At 63.7% G+C, this 17,110-nt stretch overlaps 1 protein-coding gene across 1 annotated transcript in view; it reads left to right on the plus strand.

The window, feature by feature from the left end:
- The first annotated feature begins 11,000 nt into the window (after nt 1-11,000).
- The window catches only part of NACC2 (NACC family member 2), a 34,431-nt gene continuing 28,321 nt past the window's right edge, over nt 11,001-17,110 (plus strand). The window contains exon 1 of the mRNA XM_007946938.2: nt 11,001-11,883. Coding sequence (XP_007945129.1) covers nt 11,001-11,883 — 883 coding nt within the window. The remainder of the gene's footprint in view (nt 11,884-17,110) is intronic.

A 17,110-nucleotide genomic window follows, 5' to 3' on the forward strand; every position in this document is an offset into this window, starting at 1 on the left:
TCTGCCTCTCTGGGTCCTCTCTTCTTAATGGGACACGACTCACTGCTTTAGGGCCACGGTCCTCTCTTAATGGGACGCGACTCACTGGCTTTAGGGCCACGGTCCTCTCTTCTTAATGGGACACGACTCACTGCTTTAGGGCCACGGTCCTCTCTTAATGGGACACGACTCACTGCTTTAGCGCCACGGTCCTCTCTTCTTAATGGGACATGACTCACTGCTTTAGGGCCACGGTCCTCTCTTAATGGGATGCGACTCACTGGCTTTAGGGCCACGGTCCTCTCTTAATGGGACATGACTCGCTGGCTTTAGGGCCACGGTCCTCTCTTAATGGGACGTGACTCACTGCTTCAGGGCCACGGTCCTCTCTTCTTAATGGGACGCGACTCACTGCTTCAGGGCCACCCTCAGACCCTAAACTACTGTTCAGATCTTCTTCTAAAGAAGGCCATTCACAGCTTCTGATTGGATGTATCTTTTGGGGGCTGTCACGCACCCCACTGCAGGCAGAAGGGACTTGGTCCACGGTGTGCTCGGAGCCACGTGAGCTGTGATGTCCACCCAGCAAGGGAATCGGTCAGGCTGCTGCTTCGGGGAGCAGACGGGAGCTATTGGCCCCGGTGGCACGACAGTTAAGCGCTTGGCTGCCAACTGAGAGGCTCGTGGTTTGAGCCCTGCTCGCAACTCCCCCAAAGATCTGCTGGTGGCTCCACGGAGAGCGCAGCCTAGGCAGCCCTGGGGGCCGTTCTCCCCGTTGTACGGGGTCACTGTGCGTCCGCACCTAGCGATGAGTCAGCCAGTCCCGAGGGCCCAGCCCTGCCCCACAGAGGAGCTGGCCGCTGGCCCATGAGGGGCCTGCCCGCCGTGAGCCTTCTGGACAGCCGCCGTCTCCCGCTGCCACTTGCCCTGTGCCCGCAGGGTTGGCTTTTCCTTTCGTCAGTCACCTCTCAGGGCCCGACCGGGAGGCAGCCCCGAGCCGCCCGGCCCCATGCAGGAGCCCCGACTCCTCTGTCTGCCTCTGCCTTTGCCAGTCCCGGCTCCGGGCTGCAGGAGAGCTTGGGGGAGCTGAGTTTGCGGTTAAGATTCTTACAACGAGCACAAGGAAAATTATGTGTAGCTTTGATTTGGCCCCAAGGATTCTTACTGCATTATCCCCATTTCCTTCAATTTGTGGGATTTCTAGTAAATGGACTTAAAAATAGGTCCGGGCGTGATGCCAGGGTAGACGCGGGCAGCAGGCATCGCTGCCTCTCTCCTAGTCAGAGGCAACGTGGGTAACCCTGGTGTCACTGGGGCCTGGACCCCTGCGGTCCCTGCAGTGCTCTGGGAGGGGATGAGGGGTGCCCTGACCTTGGGTCACATGGCACCTTGGCCACATCCTGGGGCCAGGACCAGGCTGGGGCTGAGGTGTGGACCGAGCGGCTGGCCCCAGTGCTGGCTGGAGGAGGCTGTGTGGCCAGGGCTCCAAGGAGAGGGAGGCAGGTGCACGCAGCATACTCTGGTGGGGACCCTGTAGCCGTGGGGTCATGGGAGCAGGTCACCTAGTGTGGGCTGGCGGCTCTCCCTGGAATCCTCTGAGGAGGCCAGTGCCCAAGCAGGGTGGTACCGGTGGCCAGGCTTGCTGCGGGCAGTCCCTTGCCGGGCTGTGCAGCTTGGAGTGTTTATGGTGGCCCAGGCCGGACTTCACGTCTGTGGCCTCTGGGTGTCACTGGCCTGGGTGCCCGCCAGGGTCCTCACAGTGGCAGGCAGGGAGCCTCACTGACCGGTCAGAGCTGGGCACCGTCCCCAACTTGCCTCCCTCAGTGGCCTCTCAGTGGCTACGTCGTGGTCTCGGGGCCTTTGCTTGCTTGGGAAGGGGGTGACTCAAGGATGGGTTTGCAGCCCTGGGCTGGCACTGCCCACAGTCACATGGCCATCTGAGCGTGGCCGTGGCCTTGCTGTTCCTGGGCTCTGGGCGGCCTTTGTTGTCACTGCAGGTGGCTAACTGCCTCAGACAGCTCAGGGACCCCTCTCTGAGAGTCCAGATGAGGAGCCAGAGGGACTGAGGACCTCCTGAATGGGCGGAGCATTTCTGCCAGCGGAGTGCTGCTCCCAGAGCCTCACGTGCACATGCTGGGAAGGTGGCTCAGCCGTGCATCAGGCATTTGCCCCTGGGCCCCTTGGCTCCATGGCACTGCCAGCCGGGGTCAGGGGCGAGACGGCTGTGGGAGTCACTCAGGTGGCCTCTGAGCCTTCCCTCTCTTGTGGGACTTGGTTAGCAGGCCCTCAAGGAAACTGACCGGCTGTCTGGGGGGGGTGGCCCTCGAAGAGGCCTGGTCAGTGGCCATACTTTGTTTTGCGTGTTGCTGTGTTCGTGTTGAATGTCCAGCGTACATGGTCGTGTGTGGTCAGGGAGGTATCAGAGGTGCCCACACAGGTGCCGGGTCCCCTGTCGACTCTGACCCCTGGTGACCCGCGTGTGCAGGGGGCTCCCCCGGCGGCCCACGTGCAGGTGGAGTGGGTGGCGCGTGGCTCCCGCTGACCTGTATGTGTGTGTGGAGCGCGGCTCGACCCGTGTGTGTATGTATGTTTGTGTGGAGCATGGCTCCCGCTGACCCGTGTGTGTGTGTGTGTGTGTGTGGAGTGTGACCCTGACCCGTGTGTGTGTGTGTGTGAGAGCGTGGCCTGACATGTGTGTGTGTGTGTGTGTGTGTGTGTGGAGTATGGCTTCCGCTGACCCGTGTGTGTGTGGTGTGGAGTGCGACCCCAACTGTGTGTGCGTGCGTGCGTGCGTGTGTGTGTGAAGCGCGGCCCCAACTCGTCTGTGTGTGTGTGTGTGTGTGTGTGTGTCTGTGTGTGTGTGTGGAGCGCGGCCCCGCAGGGTTTCTGTGCCTGAGTTTTCGGATGTCGACCTCCAGACCTTTCCTCTGAGGCGTCTGGGGGGAGGGGGACCCTAACCTCACCCATTCGCTCACAGCTGAACGTTAACCGTCTGTACCGCGGGACTGGGCACTCTTGCTTCCTGTTCGTAAAACCTCTAGGTCTCAGCTCTGCCACCGCCTCTGCACAACCCGGTCCCCGTGGAGGCCCTGATTTAGGGCAGAGAGCCTGCATGGACCCCCTCTGGCCCCATGGAAGGGTGGCGTCTCTCCTGGGCCTGTGCCTAGCTGGCCAGGCAGCAGTGACCCTTGGGCTGAGGCGCCAGGTCACCGGGGGGACCCACAGTCTCCTTGGGTGCCCCCGCAGGGCTGGTGCTGCGTGGGTCCTTCCTCCAGCCCCACCGCTCCATCCTGCACACCGGAGGGGCCCTGGGACAGGCCTGGATGTGCCCCTATCCTGGCAGCCTGCGGTCTGTGGCACCCCAGGGCCCCTCTCAGCATGGAGTCCGTTCCCCGCCCCCACCCAGAGGTCTCAGCAGCCTCGTGGGGCTGCTTTAATGTTTCTGTGTCAGCCCAGTTGTGATTTACATTCGAGTTTTGAGAATAATTAGAAACGCGGGGAGCTCTGTCTTACCTCTCTGACTATTTATGGCTCGTCATGCAAATGAGGCAGCTATGAATATTAAGATGGGAGGAGGGAGCTGAGTGTTGTCCTAATGAGTTGGGGGCCAGCTGGCTGCACCAGGACCCCTCCCCCCACCACTCAGCACCCGGCTCCCCAGGGGGCTGGCGGCCATGTCCTCGGCCTCTGTCCACCCGCGGCCTCGGATGGAGGTGGGGCGGGGAGAGTGAAGCGGGCCCCCAAGCTCTCCAGGTGCTAGTGCGCCATGGAGGGGCCCGGCGGCTGTCCTCCCGCCGCCTCGGCCTCGCACCGAGACGCCCCAGGCCTGGGGAGCCCGAGGGGAGGCCCGGCTGGGGCCCTGCTCCAGCTGATGGGGGAGGAGGCCGCGTGACTGCAAGTCGCTGCCTTTTTAAGTTATTAAACGGTGCCCGGGGGAGGCATTCTGCGAGCTTACGATATTTAAATTACAAATATGGGTGAGCGGTGAGCGGCTTGGTCGGCCCTGCTCAAAACACTGTTTAATTCTTTGGAAACCTTCTAGAACCTTTCCGGGGCTGCTGGAGTGTTGTAGGCGGAGCGTGGAGTGGGTGCGTCCAGGCGGGCGGGCGGGCTGTCCCTGTAGGTCAGTCAAGTGCCAAGTTCTGTCCCACTCTCCTGTTGCCTTATTGCCTCAGCTCTCCCACCCACTGCCGTCGAATTGAGTCCAACTCACAGAAGCCCTGGAGGACAGAGTGGAGCTGCCCCACAGGGTTTGCAAGGTTGTCAGTCTTCACGGAAGCAGACTGCCTCATCTTTCTCCTGCGGAGCAGCTGGTGCTGGGTTTGAACCGCTGACCTTTTGGTTAGCAGTCGGACGCTTTACCCATGGTGTCACCAGAGCCTCTTCCCCTAGCGCCAGTCAGAGCTTTGCGGCTGGGAGGTCAGAGGCTGTCGCTTCAGATGGGCAGGTGAGCATCAGATGAGTGGGGTGTGGGTGGGGCAATGCTGCTCGCTCCCCTGGGGACAGTGGGCCTGGCTGGGTCACACAGACCCTCAGATGGACTGTTCCTGCTGTCCACCCGCTGCAGGTGCTGGTGCTCTGGCCCGCACCATGCCCTGTGTTCCTGTGGGTATGGCTGGCAGGGCCTGCCTGGTAGTAGGGTGCTGAGGGGCCCTGGTCGAGGGGCTCTGGAGGTCCTATGAACCCTGGGCACAGCTACAGTCCCCTCACCTGAGGATGGGTCCCCAGTAGGGAGAGGGGCAGGCTGCTGAGTGGCACAGCCTACCCTTCCTTACCCAAGGAGTGTTCCAGGCAGCCCTAGGGCTGGGCATCATGGCACCATGGACCGGACCAGGGGTTCTCAGGGAGGCTGGTCCCTGTTGCAACCTGGGGATGAGGCTGCTGGTTCACATGGCTGTCCTAGCCCAAGGCCCAGTGCAGGCTCCTTCCCTCTCCTAGGCTGGGGCAGCAACAGGCAGAGGTGAGGGGTGCCCCCTGGGGGGCAATTGGTCGTGGGGTACACTTAGAAGCTGGTGACTGCACTCTGTGTGGCCCCTGCAGCTTGCAGTTCCTGAGCAGTGACTCTCCCTTGGTGGCACCAAGACGTCACGTGCAGTCCCATGCAAAACTGAGGTGACAGTCTTCTCCCTGCAGCAGGGGTCCTAGGTGCCTTCAGGCCTGTCCCTGGGGGCAGTCCTTGTATTTCCTTCTTGTCACTTGATGCTCTAAAGACAGTGAGCATTAGCCACGGGTGCCTGGCCCTGGGGTAGCAGCCTCGGGTCAGCTCTCTCTGGACCTCGGTTTCTCATTTGCACTGCCCTGCACCATGTGCATGCCACGGGGCTGTAGCCCTTCCTCAGGACACAGGGAAGGGGTGTTGCCAGTGTCTGTGGGTGCTGAGACCCTGCCCTACAGCCCCATCCCCAGGAGGCTGGACTTTCCATGGACGGCTGGTTTGCTTTAAAGTGAACTGGAAGTTTGATGCCAACCCAGAGCCCAGAGGTGAGGGCAGGGCCAGGCACCGGCCACTCAGAGGTCAGCTTCCAGCCCGCGCCCTTCGAAGGGGAAGAGTGAAGCCGCTGCTGGTATCTGAGGCTTGGGGTGTAAGTGGACGCCCTCCAGCCTGGTAACAGGGCTGCCCTATCACTGAAAGTGCCAACGATTCCTGGCAGGCTTCGGGCCAGCACTGTGCCCACCTGCTCTTACCAGTCCGCCCACATCGTGTCAGGTGGCACGCCTGTGACCTGTGTCTCCTGTGTGTGCCGGCTGACTCACGGGGGCTGTGCCGTGGTGCTGCCACCCAGCCCCTCCCCGTCCAAGTGAGGGGCCGGCTCTGTGCCAGGTGTGTGGCCGGGCTGCCCGTGGGATGGTACTGCGGGGAGAGGGGCTCCCCTTGGCCCTTCTGGAAGGGTTCCGCTGGACATCCGCCCCCAGCCTCCGCCATGTGCGTGTTTAATGGCTGTGTGTTTGTTGAGGTCCAGGACCTATTAGGTCGGGGAAATTAAATCCTGCAACATAGTCTTCCTTAATTTAATTTATCTCGCCTCCCTCTCCATGCCATGGTGACCCCGCAGGAACGGAATCCTGTATCCCTTTGGCTGTCCATGGTGGTGGTGGTGGGGCGGCGGAGGGGGCGGGAGCTGAGGGGGCAGGGGGACAAGGAGGGGAGACGGCAGAAGCTGGGGGTGAGGAGCTCAGTGGGGGGTGCGGCGTGGGGGGCGGCTGGAGGCGGGCTTAAATAAGGAAACGGACCCGCCTGCTCTGGCTGATGTCTGGGGCACCCTGACAAGGATCCCCTGGTGATGGGGTCATAGTTTTTGGGGTGCCTGGTCCGCCCCCATCCCCTGGGCCCTGGGCACCACTGTCCCCTCAGGCTTGGTGCCTGGGAGCCCTGCAGATGGAAGGGGCAGTGGGTCTGGCACCATGAGACCAGCCATTGCAGTCGGTTCTGACCCCTGGCACCTTATGTGTGTATTAGAGCTGCCCCGGGGGGCTTTCGGAAGCAGAGTCAGGCCTATCTTCCCAGGTGTTGCTGGGTGGGTGTGAGCCGGCGCCCAGCTGATTGTGGCAGCGGGGGGAAGGGAGAGCTCTCGGGTTACTGCCTGCCTGGAGGGGAGTGGGATGGGGGTGTTGATGGCAGGGGACACTGAGACACGGGTGGGACAGGCGGTTGCCAAGTGGGCTGCGCAGGGAAACGTGAGGAGGTGCTGGCATCCTCGGTGCCCCCCGAGCGCCAGCCCCTCGGTCCTGGCCTCGCGTGGCTGCTCTGCCTGCGCGGAAGCCAAGCCTGAGCTCCTCCCCGTGAAGGTCGACTTTGTTCTTGTTGCAGCCGAGGTTTCTAAGGAAGCAACTTAAAACCAGCTCCCTGCCTGCTCCCCGGGGTGGGCGGCCTCGCCCTGCAGGTGGCCCGAGGACAGGCAGCAGAAGCCGTGGTTGTCCTTGTTCCCCGGGGACCCCAGCAGCCTTGTCACCTCCCAGGGGAGTAGTGGTCCCTTCTGGGTCAGGTCTGGCCCTGGCCCTGGGCTCTGGCCTGCAGATGGGTGCTGAGGGCCCTGCGACTGGTCTGGGAGGTGGAGAACCACCCGGGCCAAGCCCTGCTCAGTTGCCTCTCTGCCTGTCTGGGTCCCAATGCAGTGACTCCTGGGAGGGGACCAGGCTGTGCCTGTGCCAGGCTGGACGGGGACTTCCAGTGTCATCTCAGCCCATGGTGTCCCTCTAGGGGTGTGAGGCAGTGTTCGAGGGACGCTGTGGCCTCATGTTACTGATGAGGTCGGGACGAGGACAGGAAGTAGCTGGCCCCTGGCCTACTGAGTGGTCCAGCAAGTGGTGCCCCAGGCTGGACCTTCCAGTAGCAGGGATGGACCCATGCGTGTCACTGTCCTCTGCGGAGCCCTTTCCTGGGTGGCCGGGGCCCATAGGTTGGCCTCTGCTGGCCTCTGCTCACCGGGCTAGGCAGCCACTCAGAGGGTGCCCGCCCTGCCATCTTTCCTGGTGAGAGCTTCTGTCCCCCACACTCACCACCCCGTCACGGGCCCACTGTCGGCTGACTACCAGGTCTGGCACTGCCATGCCCCGACCGCCTGTGCTGGGGCTGCCGGGGCTGGACACTGTGCCCCACTCAAGTGCCAGCCCCCTCATCCTGGGGGCGTCGGGTTTCTCTTGGGCCCTGGGAAGGGGTCACCACAGTCCTTTCTGGGATACGACAGGACTTCTGGCAGGGGCTGTGCGGGTTGGTGAGACTGCCCGGGGAGGGGTCTTGTAGAACCCCGTGTGTACATGTGGCAGAAGTGATGACATAGCTGTGTGGCCCAGGGGCGGGCTGGGGACAGCGGGAGTGGAGTGGGCAGTGTGGCCTGAGGGTGTTGCTGGAGAGGGTTGGCTTAAGGTGGGGGTGGGACTAGGGTGTCGGAGCTCTTCATTGGCCCCTCCAAGCTGCCGTTTCCTCCAGGAAGCCCGCCGGGCTGAGCTGCCTCAGCCAGGGCCCTTCTTGCACACTGCCTGTGTCAGCCCTCCATGTGGGGAGGTGGCACTGTGGATGTGCAGTTGAGTGAGTGGGGACCCCAAGGCCTAGGAGACTCAACCCGGGCTCGGTGGCCAGGTCAGATTTGAACTCTGGCCAGTCAGCCTGGAGGTGACCACTGGGCATCGGAACATCTTTTGTCCCAGTGTTGAGCACTGGCTGGGGCATGGGAGCCCCAGGGTGTCTGAGCGGCTCCTGCCCCGAGGCCTCAACTCTTTGGGACAGGTTTGTGAGCGTTCCTGCACTGTCCCCTCCCGTCGGCTCTAGGTGGGAGGCCTAGTGTCAGCTCCAAAGATGCTGTGGCTCGGCCAGCTGGCCGGCTGGTCCCCACCTGGGTGCCTCCTGCGCCCCGCTCAGCGGCTTCCTGTCGGGGGGAGTGGAGCCTGCTGTGTGAATGGGGGTGCTGGGTGGTCTTCCTCTTGGTGTTGGGGGGGTACTGGGAGTTTGGGGGGCACAGCCTCACCTCCCTGCCCTCAGTGTGTTGCCCGTAGGGGTTACTGTGCAGGAAAGGGTGGGGGGACCGTCCTTCCTGCATTGGCTCTTCTGGAGCCTCAGGAGGTGGTGATGGGGAAACCAAGGCAGGGTGGTCCAGTGGTTTTCCCCAGGGCCAGACACGCCTGCAGGGGGTGGCAGTGAGCCCAGCCAAGTGCGCGAGCGCGCACGGGCGCGGGCGCGCGCGCGCGCACACACACACACACACACACACACACACACACGCATCCCTTCCCATTCCCAGAAGGGGGCCAGTAAGTGTCAGACACTGCGGAACCGGTATTCGCAGGGTGGTTTCACCACTTAGAGAGCGGCTCTGCCTGGCGACGGCCCAGCCGCAGCCGAGATGTGGGCACTTATACTTATGCCTGGGCCTCTGCCGGGGTGGGTGGTCAGTGCCTGGTGCCTGGGCCACAGCCATGTTCTCCAAGTGGCTCCTTTTCTAAGGAGTTGGGCGGGGCGGGGGGGGACATGAAGGGTGTGGGTGGCTGCCCGCGGAGAGGGCACAGGAAGGGACGCTGAGGCCAGACCCGCTGGGCCAGTGGCCCAGGCAGGGGGCATGGCTGAGGGTCCTTATGGGGAAGGGGAGATGGTGGGCACCAAGGGGCCACTGCCCTGTCCGACCACTTCTGTGCCTCCTTTTTGCTCCTCTGTCCCCTCCCCCGTCTCCTCATGTCCCCCTCCCCTGCCCCCAGGAGTTGCGCGGGCCACCCGCCCCGCAGACTGTTTGGAATAGTTGAAATGCTTTGACACTCGCTGCACTGGGTGGCAGGGGGCCGTTCCCGGAGTCATTCATATGCAGGACTGCACCATAAATCTCCGGGCGGCCGGCTGCGGCCGGGAGCTTCCCCGCGTACTGTGTGTAGTCTCTGCCATCTTTGTTTGCACTGCGGTGAGTCATCAAGTCTGCCCGGTACCAGCACCCGGGCCGCGCGGGCCTCTGGCACCGCCACTCCGCTGTTCTGAAAGCCGGGCCGGGAGCTGGCATTTGCCCCGGCGCCCGAATCAAAGGCGGCTATTCATCGCCGGGCGCTGCCGGGACGCGCGTCTGCATCCGGCCTCTTCATTTAGATGCTGTGCGTTGCCTGGGCGAGCCGGGCGGGTGCAGCTGAGCGGCGCCCGCGCGGGACCGGCCCTCCTCCGCCCTCCCGCCCCGCGAGCCCGCTCGCTGCTGCAGTCCGGGCGGGCGGGCGGGCGGCCACGGTGCGGGTCGCAGCGGCTCCACGGGCGGGCGGGCAGTGCCGTGCGGGCAGCAGTGACCAAAGGTAGGTCCCCTGCCAGCTGCAGCCGCCCACTGGGCCGGCAAGTTATCCGCAGCGGCCCCAGTGGGCACTGCGGGCCCTCCTTGAGCAGGCACCCACCTGCCCTGCCCCTGCCCCACACCGAGGACCCCACCCTCCGGGACCCCTCCCCACTGCCCTTGGCTGCCACACTTGCTCCCATGGGACAGGTGGCCCTTTGTACGCCACTGGCTGGCCTGCCCAGAGTTGGGCTGGCGCCCTCTCCCGCCTATCCCCTCCCCTGCCCCTTCCTAGCCCAGGGGGAGGTCAGCACCACTGGCCCCGGGAGGACCAGAGAGGCTGACGCCCCTCTGTGGCTCTCTGTGTCCCCCAATCTCCACCCCCCCCCGTGACCCCTTTAGTTACCTGGGCTCAGAGCAAGCAGCGGGGATTGGCTGGCGTTGGGAGCGGGGGAAGCGGTGAGCGTGCTTCTGCGACAGGCTCGCAACTCCTGACCACAGCGGCAACGGGGGCTCAGGGACCAGGTGGCTCCGAGCCCCGGCCCGGCTCAGACCCCTCAGGCTTGGGCACCTCTCCTTGGGGGGTCAGAGGTGGCCAAGCCCTTGGGGGGCCCGGTTAGGGTCTCCTACTTCAGCCCACTTCCCTGGGCACCCCCCAGGTGGTCCCACCCCTCCTTCTCCGCCCGCAGGGATGCAGCTGTCAGCCGGTGTCAGGGCAGGGAGCCGCCCCCCCCAGCCTCTGCGGGGGGGTGGGGGGAGAAACAGGAAAAACAGCCGAAGCAGAAGCCGGAGGCTGCGCCCTGCCCTCCCACCCTCCGCGAGCCCTAACTTTTTCCTGGGGCACGGAGTGGCTCCCTCCTGCCCCTCCCCCTGCGTGTCCTCAGACAGGTCACAGCTCTGTCATTTGTCTTCTGTGCTGCAGGGTGGGGGGGCTCGTGGCTCCATGTCTCGGGGGAGGGCTTTGGCAGACTCTCCCGGGGACGGGGATGGGGAGCCTCTGGCTGGCCGCGAGGAACACCGCTTACCGTCTTAGCAATTATGCTCTGCCGCTTTGTCTCCCTGGAGACCTGGGGAGGCCCAGCTCTGGAGGTGACTCTGGCCAGGGAGGGGCTGGGGAGACAGCGCTTTCGAGGGTGGCTTTCGAGGGTGGGCTGCTGGAGGGGCGCGTCGGGACCGCCCAGCAGGACCTGACCGTGTCTCCTGCCCTCTCTACAGATGAGCCCCTTGGGGCTGTTCCCGTGCTGACAGCCTGAGGCGTGCCCCCCGCACCCGCCGTGCCTGCCACCCGCCATGTCCCAGATGTTGCACATTGAGATCCCCAACTTCGGGAACACTGTGCTGGGCTGCCTGAACGAGCAGCGCCTGCTGGGCCTCTACTGCGATGTGTCCATCGTGGTCAAGGGCCAGGCCTTCAAGGCCCACCGTGCCGTGCTGGCCGCCAGCAGCCTCTACTTCCGGGACCTGTTCAGCGGCAACAGCAAGAGCGCCTTCGAGCTGCCAGGCACGGTGCCACCCGGCTGCTTCCAGCAGATCCTGTCTTTCTGCTACACGGGCAAGCTGACCATGGCGGCCAGTGAGCAGCTCGTGGTCATGTACACGGCTGGCTTCTTGCAGATTCAGCACATAGTGGAGCGAGGCACCGACCTCATGTTCAAGGTGAGCTCGCCCCACTGCGACTCGCAGACCGCCATGATCGAGGACGCCAGCTCCGCGCCCCAGAGCCCCTGCAACCAGCTGCAGCCCGCCACCGCCACGTCCTACGTTGTGTCCCCCTCGGTGCCCATCCCGCTGCTGACCCGCGTGAAGCATGAAGCCATGGAGCTGGCGCCGGCCGCTGGCCCCAACCTGGTCCCCAAGCGCCCACTGGAGACAGGGCCCCGGGACGGTGTGGCAGTGGCCTCGGGCGCCGCGGTGGCAGCCGGTGCTGCCCCTCTCAAGCTGCCCCGAGTCTCCTACTACGGGGTGCCCAGCCTGGCCACCCTCATCCCCAGCATCCAGCCGGTACCCTACACCCAGGGCGAGAGGACCAGTCCAGGGGCCAGCAGCCTGCCCACCACCGACAGCCCCACCTCCTACCACAACGAGGAGGATGACGAGGACGACGAGGCCTACGACACCATGGTGGAGGAGCAGTACGGCCAGATGTACATCAAATCCACCGGCAGCTACTCAGGTAACACTGCGCCCTGGGCCCCGGCTTGGCCCGTGTGGGCTCTGGGACACGCAGCCCCAGTGCTCACCCTCTTGGTGCTTGAAGCCCTGCTCGAGGGCTGGTGTGGGCACAGGGCCCAGTCCACAACCCAGACTCGAGGTGGCAGGAGCCGAGGTCTGGGGCAGGCAGGGCCTTGGATGCTGAGTGGAGGAGCTCAGACGCGATCCTGGACGAGGTGAGGGGGGCGCGTGGGGCGTGCTCTTTGCTCCTGCAGGACAGCTGGGGAGACAGAGGTCTCAGTGGTCCAGACTCCTGCCCAGGGCTCTCGGCCCTGTGCGGGCTGCGCCAGGCCTCGGTCTCCCCGTCTGCCACTGGCACCCTGTGCAGCACCAGCAGCATGAGGCTTCTGGCCTCGCCCATGCCCACCCGTGCTGCTTCCCCCTCTCAGTGAGGCCCCAGGGTGCCCTGGACCCACCAAGTGTGCTGCCATGTCCTGGGCCCTGCACAGGGACCGGCTCAGAAAGGGCCTGCTGAGTGGAGTCAAGTCTCCCAGGAACGCCCACCTTGAGCTGTTCCTCATTCAGGGTCCTTGACGTCACAGACTGAGTTTGCCCCACTGTCTACCCACGATTGCCCATGCAGAGGGTCCTGTAGTTGGCCCCGCAGGACAGGGGCCCCTGAACTGCCCTGAGCACCTGCACAGCAGCCCTCTCCCGATTCGAGCGTGGGGTTCATGCTCATGGCCGGCGCCCGGCATTCCAGCCACACGGGCAGTGGTGCCTGCAGGGGGCGGGGTGGGATGATGTCCAGAGCCGGGACGTCTCCTCCCCTGTGCCCCACATGGCCTGGGGCTTGGTGGGGTAGCAGCCTCACCCTGGCACCCTCTTCTCCCCTGGACTCCCCCTCCCCGCAGGCACCGCCCCCTTCAGGGCGTGAGTGCAGCATGGCTTTTCAGAGGCCGCCCACCCGGACCTGTCCTGGCTCTGGGCAAACACAGCCACCCAGCGGTGTCCCGGGTTCTGTGGTTCTTTGCCTCTAGAGCTCAGTAACTTACTTAGGGGCACTGATGGTGGTGGTGGTGTGCCGGGTTGGCTCCGACTCCCAGCAACCCCTAGGACGGAGCACAGGTACCCCACCCGTCAGGTTTCCGAGGCTGTCTGAACAGGTCCCCGCTGTTGCACTGGTGTGAAGCCTTGAGTGCTGTAGCAGACAAGCTGCGGGGCCTTGGTTTCAGGGCTGGGAGGGGAGGGGCAATCAGCCATGTTGGCCGGGCCTCCCCAGCGAGTCTTGGGGATCTGGCATTGCAGACAGTGATACAGGCCCCACCCCCAGGCCTCAGAATCTCCCGGCATGCAGTTTCCTCTGCCTCCTACTGACCGCTGCCCTGGGGAGGCTGGGGAGGGGCCAGTAGGCTGCCCCGGGGGCCACAGGGTGCTGACGGGACTCCCCAGCTTTGTGTGGGGAACACAGGGCAGTGGGTCCCCTGGAGAGGCTGTGGCAGCTGGCTTGTCCCAGAGCAGAGCTGGCAGGCCACCGGGCAGTCACTGAGGGCCCCACCCACCTCATTGCCAGGCCAACCAGGGACCAAGGGTCCAGGGGTGCGTGCAGAGCCAGGCCCAGACCCAGGGTCCTCCCTGTGAAGCGGCTCTCCCAGTGGGGGGTGCCACTTGCTGGGAGCAAGTGCTGGCTGTGCTGGGAGCCGTGTTCCCCTGGAGAGGAACTGCCTACCACCCACCCGTCTCGGGGTTATTCTGAAGGCCCAGTGAAACAGTGGCCCTGAGGAGGCTTTGCAGAGGGTGGGTCTGGGGGTACGCAGTCCTGACCCCACCCTGTGATGGTCCCTCTCACCAGCGTGCTCCCCCCCCCCCCGTACCCAGACGAGGCCCAGCCTCTTAGGAGGGGGTGGGGGCTGTGAGGCCACCAGAGTCTTCTGACCCCGCCCGTCCTGCCCAGGCCCCTCCTGGGGGAGGGAGGCCCTGCATCCAGGGGCCGTGGGTGGGGCCTGTGGCGGTGGGCCACTCTGTGCCCGGAGGCCTGGGCTGCAGGTGGGCTCGGTGGCTGGTGGCTTGCTTGTTGGGATTCTTGTGTTCGGCTAGCTCCTAACTGGGACAGAGGTGGGGGTGCGAGTTCTTGGTTAGAATCTGGGTTATCGGCAGCGATGCCGTAGGCATCCCTGGTGCTGGGGAGGGGGGGCGAGGGAGGCCGTGGGGCGAGGCAGCCAGGGGAGGCTGTGTGCTGTCCCCCGTGCCTGAGGCCCCTCTGTGGCCTGGCCTGACTCACCTCACTTAGGAGAACATCCTTGAACCTTCTCGTGGGACCGCCAGCTGGCTCCCTCCCTGGCCTGGGGGCTGGGTCAGCGTTGGGCAGACAGCTTTGTGAATCCCTGGAATCTGGGGGTTCTAAGGTACACGTGGTGGCTTTGGCCGAGTCCCTTCCCTTTTGCCTCACTTCCCCACCTGTCAAGTAGTAGGTTGGCCTGAGTGACCCCCCAAGGGCTTTGTGATCATGGTGCACCGTGTGAAGAAAGTTCAAACCATGACAGTGACCATGCCCCACCCCCATGAAGAGCTGTCCTTGGTCTGCCCCGTGTGGTCAGCTGCTGGTTCCGTGGTCTGTCCTATATGATTAGCTGCTGGTTCCGTGGTTTGCCCTGTGTGGTCAACTGTTGGTTACGTGGTCTATTCTGTGTGGTCAGCTGCTGGCTCCGTGGTCTGCCCCGTGTGGTCAGCTGCTGGTTCTGTGGTCTGCCCCGTGTGTGTGGTCAACTGTTGGTTCCTTGGTCTGCCCTGTGTGTGTGGTCAGCTGCTGGTTCCGTGGTCTGCCCCGTGTGGTCAGCTGCTGGTTCCGGGGTCTGTCCTATATGATTAGCTGCTAGTTCCGTGGTTTGCCCTGTGTGGTCAACTGTTGGTTACGTGGTCTATTCTGTGTGGTCAGCTGCTGGCTCCGTGGTCTGTCCTTTATGATTAGCTGCTGGTTCCATGGTCTATTCTGTATGGTCAGCTGCTGGTTCTGTGGTCTGCCCCGTGTGTGTGGTCAGCTGCTGGTTCCATGGTCTGCCCCGTGTGGTCAGCTGCTGGTTCTGTGGTCTGTCCTATATGATTAGCTGCTGGCTCCGTGGTCTGCCTGGTGTGCTGGTTCCATGGTCTGCCCTGTGTGGTCAGCTGTGGGACGGTAGCCCTCGACCCTCACAGCAGCACTGTCCCTGTGTCCTCCTACACTGTTCCTGTGGCTGCTTCCCCCTCGGGTCTCAGACGCGGAGCTCTAGCCCCCCTTGGCCAGGGCCTCGTGGGGAGGGGTGCCTCAGCCACGCCAGGGGCCTGCTCTGGGGTCTGTTTGTTCCCCCACCATCACGTCCAGGGCCCTTGCTGTTCTTGAGGGTCTACACAGTAAAGCGTTCCCAGCACCGTGGTGTCTGCACGTGCGATTCAGTGATGCGAGGGCAGTTGTGTGACCGTCGCCCCCTCTGGTCCCCAGTCGTTCCTCCCCATTGTCGTAGACTCCCTGCCCCTAAGGTTCCTGCCGCCTTCCGAGTGGCTGGTGTCACTTTGATCCCGTGGAGACAGGTCTTAAAAGAGCACAGCGCTCAGAGCGACCTTTTCACTGGTTGTTAAGCTGAACTGCCGCTCGGCTCTCAGATGACCACGGGAGGTACCTCTGCTTTACGTTTAAAGATGCTCCCAGGGCGAGTGGCTCGTGTTCCTCGAGGGACTCATTCATGGTTGGGTTACCATCATCACCCTGTCCGGGAGAGCCCCTCGGTGGGGGCCTGGGCCCCTGGGAATGAGTCTCGGGGGTGGGAGAGGGGCCGTGCCCACCTCTGGCTCCGCTGTCCCCAGGAAGGGCTGGGCAGCCTGCACACAGTAGCACCAGCCTGTCTGTCCCCGAGTTCATCCCTTCCTCTGCCCCTGTGTCCGCCCCCATCTGTCCCCGAATCCACCTGAGTCCACCCCCGCATCTGCCCCCGTGTCCGCCTCCCCCCCGCGTCTATCCCCACGTCAGCCCAGTGCCCCGTGGGCAGAAGGTGCCCAGAGATGGAGGCACACGCCCATCTCCATCCTCCAGCTGTGCCTCCAAGTGAACCCCTTCCCTGAGGGACAGGGTGGACCGGGGGAGGGGACGGGACAGTGCTGTTACTGTCCTGGCACTCAGGGACCCCACTGCTGACCAGGCGTCTGCAGTGGCCACCGTCCCTGCTGGCTGGTGAGTCTTCAGGTGGCTGGCTGGTGCTTGGGAGGTCAAGGGTGCTCTGGGCAGGACGGAAGTTGGAGCACGTGACTGCTAGCCCCAAGCTGGCCCAGTCTTCCAGACTGGAAGCAACCAGCAGCCGGCCGAGTGACACTCATGACCTGCCCAGCAGCCCCTGTCACCAGTGTGTCCTGTTCTGAGCACCGGCTGGCCATGTGGCACATGTCAGGGCGTGTTCATTCTGAGCAGCAGCAGCAGGTGGGCTCTGGGTTTCTGGAGACAGAAGGGGAGGAGGGGCCTCTGGGACCGACACCCCATAGGAGCAGCACTGCCCAGGCTCATCTTGGAGCTGAAGGCAGAGTGCGACCGCAGCCGTCCCTCCACAGCACGACCCCTGTCCACCGGGCCTCCTGCCTCAGAGCCAGTGCGGTGCCTGGCGGGCCCTCTTCAGCCAGCACCCCAGGAGTTGGGTGGAGTCTCCTGCCCTGCCGCTGGCCAGGCAAGGAAGGGGCTGGCCCTGGCTGGGTCTTGCTGGGTCGTTCCAAGGTGGTCCCCAGGCTTGCTCCAGGTGGAGCCTACCTCCTTTGTATTAAGCTTCTGCTGGGCAAGTCCGGGCAAGATGTCTGTCTCCACGCAGCCTTGTGGTTAACCCTCAATCTGCCAAACACCCTGCGATGGTGCTGTCTTCAGTCCAGTGTTATTGAAGTGTCATTTACAGGCATTTAAATGTTTCCACTTGAGTCTTGATGGAGCCAGTGCCACGGTGGAAATGCCGAGCGTTCCTTCACATTTGTGCACGCACATGCACACACAGTTGCATGTATACACACACTCAGATGCATATACACAGAGATGCACATACACACAGATACACACACAGATGTATGCACACTGCACTGACATGGAACCGTTGACCTGATGGAGTCAGTGCTGCAGTGGAGATGCAGTACGTTCCTTCACACGTGTGTATGCGCACAGACACAGAGGCACATACACAGAGATGCATGTACATGCAGATGTGTACACACAGATGCGCACAGACACAGAGGCACATACACAGAGA

This window comes from Orycteropus afer, unplaced genomic scaffold, assembly GCF_000298275.1.
Source record: "Orycteropus afer afer isolate SDZICR_OR568_19922 unplaced genomic scaffold, OryAfe1.0 scaffold00174, whole genome shotgun sequence".
In the NCBI taxonomy this organism is placed as follows: Eukaryota; Metazoa; Chordata; class Mammalia; order Tubulidentata; family Orycteropodidae; genus Orycteropus; species Orycteropus afer.